We start from the raw sequence: 8,498 nt of genomic DNA on the forward strand, positions 1-8,498 counted from the left end.
CAAAAACCTCAAAACCACTCAGGGGCTGCACCTGTCCCAGCTAGGAAGCCACTGCTGGCCCCTAAGAATCCCTGATTCCACCCCTATAGAGCCCCTCCCCACCACACCCCATGAAAACCTCCTCCCCCCACCTTGGTAACATCCCTGATAGAGCCCCCCCATGCTACACTCCTAGAGCCCTCAAAATGTACTCGCTCATCTAGCACACGTAAATGCCTTCTTTAGGAGCACTGTTTGTCTCTATCACATTTCAGTCCTTGCCTTTTCCAGCTCATCTTGATCCATACTTTCTTGGTGCTACAAGATGTTATCAATCACCCTACAATAAAAACACTGACAACTGTTCCATCCCCAGACCCCTCGCACCCCAAAATCTCCATGGGTATGAAACACAGAAATCAACCATTTTTCCTTTAGCCGAAAATAGATACAGCGTTCAACTAACTCTCAAGGAAAATGAAAGGCAAAAGGGGAAGATGACCCTCTTTACCCTGGCACTTGTTTTTGCCTGTTTCATTAGACACATCTATGATGCCCGTTGCTACACCATCTGTAGTAGCTCTAATATCATTACATTAATGAGCCTTTGCATATAGTTATGTGCCTACATGATCAACGACAAGCCTGCTGCCCTCCCATGGTTTGGAAGACTGTAAAATACCACTATTGACCTGACAGAGTGAATCAAGGCAAGTTTGTGTTTCTAGTCCCACCCTAGATAACCAATTACACTTATCTCTTCCATATCTGTCATCTCAGTCACTGGAAAGGAGCCACTAGTCATCTAAAACAGTGCTTCTCAAAGCCGGTCTGCTGCTTGTTCAGGGAAAGCCCCTGGCGGTCTAGGCTGGTTTGTTTACCTGCTGCATCCGTGGGTCCGGCCAACCGCATCTTCCACTGGCCACAGTTCACTGCTCCAGGCCAATGGGGCCTAGGGGAAGCAGCGCGGGCCAAGGGATGTGCTGGCCGCCCTTCCCGCAGCCCCCATTGGCCTGGGGCAGCGAACCGCAGCCAGTGGGAGCTGCGCTTGGCTGGACCTGCAGACAAGGCAGGTAAACAAACCAGCCTGGACTGCCAGGGGCTTTCCCTGAACAAGCGGTGGACTGGCTTTGAGAAGCACTGATCTAAAATATAGATAGAAAGTTCCCACTGTTCTCTGAAACTTCATGCCTTTAAACTGCTGCAGGATCTAACTTAGACCAGGTTAAAAATTCAACACTACAGAAACCTCATATCCCCTCTGTTTCCCCCAGTGACTCCTGACATGATATTTGCTAGTCATACTTAGTGCTAACAGTACAGACTCCATGATGCACATGAGGGAAGGATAGGCACACAAGGATGAGGCTGCGCTTGCCCTCACAGCAATGGAGAGAAGATACAGCAGGGCACATTGGGTCCTGGTTTCAGAGTCCCCTTCTGCTGGAAGGCACTTTCTGGCCAGAGACCAGGCTGATGTCCCTGATATGAAGCCCAGCAAGCTTGGGTTGGGCCTTGGTTTTCTCCTCAGACTGTCACTGGCCTTATGTGGAGTCTCTTCTTGTGTTGTGAACAGTAGGACACCTTTTCTGTAACACGTTCACCTTCCTTCAGTGAAATCACTGCACATTTCTCCTCTTCGCAAGGGATCGGGATGGATGACCCTTTCACTACCTTTGGGCAGACAGCATCAATAGGTTAGGTCCATGGGACTCTGCATCAATGTCCCAGTTTCATCCTCATTTATTTCATCTTTGGGTGCAGAAATGTGAGAAAGCGCTTACTCTCTCACTGTCTGTACATCACACTTGCCAATGGCAGACCTGGAAATGTTCACAACGTGCAGCGGTCTCTCTATGTCCAGGGACCACTAACAGTAGGGGCTAACTGGGAAAGTCAGAGCAGTGTAATAACAACACTGAGCATTCATATCCATGCACATACCAGAGGCTACTGCATGTAATCTGATACAGGACAATAAAAAGTTGCTTCTGTGGAATGCTATTGTGTCTGTTCCCAAACCTCAACAGGTGACAAGGGTAGTTACAGGGATGAGGAAATGTACACTTAGAAGGGGGGAGAATATTAAAAGTCGTAACTTTTCTAAACTAAACTTTCACCTGAAAATCCCCTTGTTTCCCTGTGTGGCCCCTCTGCTCAACAGCTGGTGATCATGGAAGGATGTGGGATTTTCCTGCTGCCTGTGGTGAACTGCACTTTTAGCAGGGGGCGGGGGGGGAATCAAACAAGCAGCTGGCTGCCTTGCAGTTTGCTTCTCTTTCAAGCCTTGCATTGTCCTTTGTTCTGTATAAAACAGTAATCTTGGAAAACAGAGTGAGGCCTGGGGACTGCCCAAATGGTTCGATAAATACTAGCTTGAGGCAAACACTTCTCTGTGTGGCTCTTTAAAAAAAAAAAAATTTAATAAATTCATTTACCTACATTATTTCATTACACTGATGTAGACGTTACAACCTGCTGCTGAATTCAGCATGGCTAATGCTGGAGAAAGGGTGGTGTCTTACTGCGTAAATTAGGTGTAGCGCACTTTGGAATATCTATGGCCACACTACTCAGAGAATGAAAGAGATCAAGGGACTCTTGGAGTACCACAGCATGCCATCTTCTAAATGGACTGAAATGGATCTGACAGTCCAAAAGGACTGCAGCTAATTTTAGTTTATGGTAGACTGCAGAATCAAACTACTTAACTTTAAAACTGAATTTCAAGAGAGGGTTTGTTGCTGTCTGTACTAACACAACAGTATGTAAGTTTCACTGGTGGGGTCTTGTTTTAAAAAGAAAGACTAAAACTGCAGCACAAGAATATTTGACAAAGGATTGGCTCTTACTTTAGACTATTAGCATGAATTCTTTGTATTATCAGAGCACCAAGGAAACCCAATCACGGATCAGGACCTACCCCAAAGAGCTTATAATCTAAGTATATGACAAGAGACAGCAGATGGATACAGACAGATGGGACTACAAGAAAACAATTAGACTAGTCTTACACAAACTTTAGTTAAGATCCCAGAAACACTCTAAAAGATTAGCTCTTTCTGTGATGCACATAAATGTCATGGTGTTTGTGATAGTATATGTCTAATGTGTACATGCAAATCCCGGTACTATACATAAAGATCAGGCTGCTGAATGTGTTTATGGCTGGAGAGATATTTAACTGGCCCTTTGAAGGCTGAAGTACTGGCTCTATATATGCAATAGTGATAACTCTACACAGAAACCGGGTTACAACATCCACACAAATGTGCTCCCATGCACTGCCCTTGTCTGCACCAACTTGTAATGCTCTAGAGCCAACCCCTTCATCACCTTCCTATGACCAGCATGGCCCCTGCACCACGGGGTGAGGCGGGAAGGGCTGGCATAGGGACAACTATTCAGATTTTATATCAGCTGAAAATTTCCTTGGATTTGGGGAATCCTCAGATGTCCATTTAGGGCAGATTTAAATCCCTTTATGCTGATCTAGTGGCTCAAAGGGACTTCTTCAGGGAGAGGATTTGACCCCAAACGTGTTCAGTTTTTGAATGTTTTTTTCTCCATGCAAAGACAGGTTCAACGAAAAAGCCGCACAAGTTTAAAAATGCATGAATATATTAAGAGCTGAACTTTCAAAAGTGCTCAGCATTAATCTAACCTTGCTCCTGTCTGAACAGAACTAAGCGCTTTTGAAGATCCACCCCTAAGCGTTAAGTGAGACTCTGGGATAATTGCTTCTTAAAAGGGAATGCTCTGTATTAAGTGCTATATGCAATCGGAACGTGTGTGTTATTTATTTTTATTAAACAAAGCACAAAGTTTTAGGGCTATGTGGATCTCAGCAGGCTGCACGGGTTCCTGTCAACATTCTTTTGGTTTTGATCTATATGGATTTTCACAGTTGAATTTTGCTTTGAGTTTCTGATTTGAATAAAGCAAACCTTTGCCAAAACCACATGACTCCAAAACCCCATGGAACCATGAATTTGGCACTTTTTTGATATGGAAGCTGTAAATTGTGCCCAGGTTCACTTGAAACTGGGCCACAGGCCTTTCAGTTATGAAACAGCAAAACTTCCAGCAAACAAGGTCAGAAGTTTAATTTCCTAAGGAAGTGAAAACCATGTAAGTTTTGCCTTGTTTGGAGTTTTGTTGTGAACATTTTGCACAGCTCTAGAATTTTTCTTTAGCCTGAGTATTCCTCAGATATACACATACTGCATGGCTAGACAAAAGGAACAAGCCTACACATTCTTTAAGTAATTCTCGTTTTCTGCTTTACAAGTTTCAGTGAAAATGGGATTTAGCTCCGTCTTGTTAGTTCCAACACAGCTGCCCTATGCCCTAATAAGGAAGGTCACATCTACGACTGGTGGCACTCAGTCTTCATGGCTTCACATGCCACAATTACAAGATAAAGCTATGCATGTTTTAACTGAAAAGTAGAAATCCACAAAGTATGTTGTCAATCACACACTAGCTAAGAGCAGCAAATGTCTTGTTAAAAAACCACAGGTGATTCTGAGCGAGCTGCCAAGCATTAAATCTTTTGAATATGGTTCTTCTTAACAGACCACATAATTTTTCACACTTTTCTAAAAGTTTTCTTTCAGATTTCAAAATAGACACAGGCATAAAGAAAACACATATTTGTGAAGAAGCTAAAAAGAACAGAGACTAAGGAAGGAAAACAACACAGAATCCACACCTGGGGAAGCCAGAGATGTGAAGGTACAGTTAAGTTAATGGTGGGAGGGGACAGTGTCTACAAGCCAAACCTGAAGTCAAGTAAGAGGGGAGCAGATTCTAACACCACACATAAATGAATAAGCTCACCAGCATCATCGCACTGCTGGCAAGACAACAGCAGCCTAATCTCACTGAATTGCCGTTATTCATAGATTAAAAAAGGCTAAACTGACCTAGGCTTTAATTGGGTTTTTGAACTTCAGCTGAGCTCAGAAGGGGACCATAATACAACGAAGCGCATATCAGATATATCTGACCTGTCATAGAGTTTTCAGATGTTCACAGTTGCTCTCTCAGCTTTTCCACATCATCTGGATGAACCTGCTCATAGAGTGTGCTGCCAAACCACTCCGACTGTGGCTGGTTCAGCACTGGAGTAACGGAATCCGATACGTAGATGACTCTCCCGGTCTCAGCTGCAACTACAAACAGGAATCCATCTGCAGCCTCAAGGATAAGATGTTTCAGTTCCTTGCAAAGACAGGATTTAATTAGAAGGCCAGCAAGAAGAGAGAATTAAAGAATACATCTGTCACCCTCAACTCAACACTTTTTTGTGATCTGAATGGCTGGTCAAATAATAAGTGACTCACATTTTCAATGTGGTACTGATATAACAATGCATCCAATTTTGCAATGAAACAAAAATTGTTAATCTTAGTAACCACAACATCTTTTAGCTGATGAGCTCAATGCAGTTTAGAAAAATTAACTAGCTAAGCTTCAAAGCTCCCCTCCGAAGTGGGTATTATAAAGAAAGGCACAGACAGGGAAAATGACATGCTAAAGATAATACAGCATTTCCATCCTTATTGAAATGTTCTATACAATTTAACAGAGTTTAAATCAACAGGATTCTTTTGAAGTGTAATATGATCTTTTAGATATTATTCAAAATCTGTAAAATCTCATAAGGAACGATATATTTTTAATAGTTTTTTTTAAAAAACATTCCAATAGAAACTATAGCAGACATAATAAAAAAATTACTGAAAGATTATTAATCTCTATCAAATTTTGTAGAATTTTTCCACATAGGAAAGGAGGGTCACTACTGACTTTTTCCATTCCCTGAATTATTTGAATTCTAAGGGCCAGTTTTCAAACAGCCTCCTTTTATGCACAGAACTCAATGTTCCTGTTAAAGAGCACCTACCTTTTTTGTGTGCATAATGTTCACTGTTACATGCACAACCTGGGCAGTTAGTCACCCAACAGCTTGACCAGTGCACACAATTTGTTCTTTGCACATATTGAAGAAAAAAAAAAAAAAAAAAAAAAAGTACAGCAACTTTTGGCGGAAGCAATCAGTTGTGCAAAAATGGGTTGATGAGGAGTGAAAAACATGGTCCTATCTTTTATTTCTGTTTACTCAGACTCCCTTCTTAATACCCACCCAAAAATCTGTTGCAACTGAAACTTGTATAGCAACAAACAAGGTTTCTCAAGCCTGTCTCTTTCATTGTCCACTTTATTGTTTTGATTAAATATTTCAGTCTCTTAAATAAGGGTCTCTGAGTGCTGCTACTTCAGACTTTTGCGACTGTTACTTATGGTGGAGGCAGGGTGCCTAAACAATGCAGGTCTGTGCTGGACCCTGCTGTCCACCCACTGTACATCTTATATTTAGTCTCTCACATTGACCTACAATGGAGCTTAGATAGCAAGATACAGTTTAGGAAAATTCCAAGCTCCACTGTGGGTTGAAGTGCACAAAGTTGAACACACGGTGGATGGTATTGGGTGATAAGGAAGAGATCTTAGTCGGGTAAACTGATACCGTTGTCTTAAAGAGCTGTCACAGCTATCAGAAATACTGCTAATAAATTATATGCTTCTGCTGACATGTATCTTATTTTTCACTACAGTGTCAGTGTATCAATTTCTGAAACACCAACTAAAAACAAGATGATTTTGTTAAAGTGGCCCACCTCCCTCTATATTAGCTGCAACTTCTAGAGGATTTATAACCCCATTTAAATCCATTATTAACACAGTTGGAAATAGCAAAATTGTGTGCGCCATTCTGTAAGCCTCAAAAAAAAAAATGATACGATGAAAAGTGACTAGTCTGCCCTAAAGAAGAGCAACAAGGTGAGTGAGGTGATATATTTCATTGGACCAACTTCTGTTGCTGAGAGACAGGCTTTCAAGCTTACACAGAGGTAAGAAGATGAGTCAAGTGACAATATTTGCAGTCCCCCAGAAGCAAATTTAGAGCTACTCAAGATAGAAGTGTTATGTTTCACTCCATATTCTTTATAAAAATATGCTTACAATATGAATATGACATACCTGAGATGTACTTTATGCAAGAGATGGGTCTTGTAAGGTATCATTGGAATGGTTATAGTTTACTGAATGTGATTATCCTATGTGTATGCCTGTATCATTTCTGTACCTGAAGTTAGGAATATTGACTATGTATCTGTATTTCAACTATGCTACTTTGGGTGACACCCACTGTTAACTCTTCAGTACAAGAATGGATGGCCCATCAGCAAGGACAATGGACTGTGAAAAGGCTTGGTTTTCCAGCAAGGCTCCATATTGCCACTGACTTATGGATGCTGTGATACAACAGAGTCAGGTGGTCTTGTCACCTGAAACTAAACATTACCTGGACTTCTCGTAACTTTCCACTGGAAGGGAAGGGAGGTCAAGTTTGGGAAACAAAGGATTCCCGCCTTATGAAAATCCTATTTAAGGGTGGGGAGGAAAATAAATGGGACTCTTCCTCTACATGGCCTGTCTGCCCAAAAAGAAAGACTGCTAAAGCCACCTGAAGAGGCAAGTGGTGGGGGAGGAGTCCAGACTGAGACAGGAATCCAGTCTGAGAAGAAATAACTGGAATTCTGAACACGGAAACTTTGCAACCTGCCTAAAATAATATTTAGGTGAGAATTTACATTTTGTAACCTGTTTCTTAAATATATTGAGCTTAGTTTGCATATTTTGCTTTATTTGGTCAGTAATCTGCTTTGTTCTATCTGTTACCACTTATATTCACTTAAAATTCACTTTTTGTAGTTAATAAATGTATTGCTTGTTTATAATATAACCCAGTTTATGTAATTTCTAACAGGTGGAAGGAGGGCAAGGAGTTGTGCATATCTCCCTCCACACTGAGGGAGGGGGCGACTTTCACAAAACCTTTGGGTTTGTACCCCTTAAAGGGAGTGGGCACCAGACTGTTGGGGTGAGCCCCTAAGGCTGAATCTTTCCAGAGCTGGTCTCTGTCTCTCTGTGCAGCTGGGTGCAGCCCTGCCTGTGTGCTTGGCTGGAAGAGGCTTGTGAACGTAACCCAGCAAGGCCAGATAAAGGGGACCCAGGCTGGCAGAATAGTCTGACTCAGTGGCATCCCAGCACATCACGAGACACCCCAAAGGGGCCAAACCCATCATAAAAAGTACATAGAGAGATGAGCACTGAAAGCTCAGCAGCTGCTGCTATTTGTCTAACAGAAATATGTATTGCTTCAAGCCATTTCTTTGCATATATAAGAACTTTACGGTTAAGAGCAAAAGTGTGTAAGTTACAGCCCTCTGGGTTCAAAAGTACCAGCAGGCATGAGGAGTTTCCAGTGGATAAGGCTGAACCTAGGCTCCCCTGAAAAGACGGTTACTCACCTTTGTAACTGTTGTTCTTCGAGATGTGTTGCTCATATTCATTCCAAGTAGGTGTGCGCGCGCCACGTGCACGTTCGTCGGAAGAATTTTCCCCTAGCAACACCGGGCGGGTCGGCAGGCGCCCCCTGGCGTGGC

General features: G+C 42.4%; 1 protein-coding gene across 1 annotated transcript in view; it reads right to left on the reverse strand.

The window, feature by feature from the left end:
* The window catches only part of ARNT2 (aryl hydrocarbon receptor nuclear translocator 2), a 139,628-nt gene that overhangs the window by 84,000 nt on the left and 47,130 nt on the right, over window positions 1–8,498 (reverse strand). Inside the window, 1 exon segment of the mRNA XM_032771883.2 lies at window positions 4,992–5,205. Within this exon segment, the coding sequence (XP_032627774.1) occupies window positions 4,992–5,205 (214 nt within the window).

This window comes from Chelonoidis abingdonii, chromosome 9 (assembly GCF_003597395.2).
Source record: "Chelonoidis abingdonii isolate Lonesome George chromosome 9, CheloAbing_2.0, whole genome shotgun sequence".
Taxonomy (NCBI): domain Eukaryota; kingdom Metazoa; phylum Chordata; order Testudines; family Testudinidae; genus Chelonoidis; species Chelonoidis abingdonii.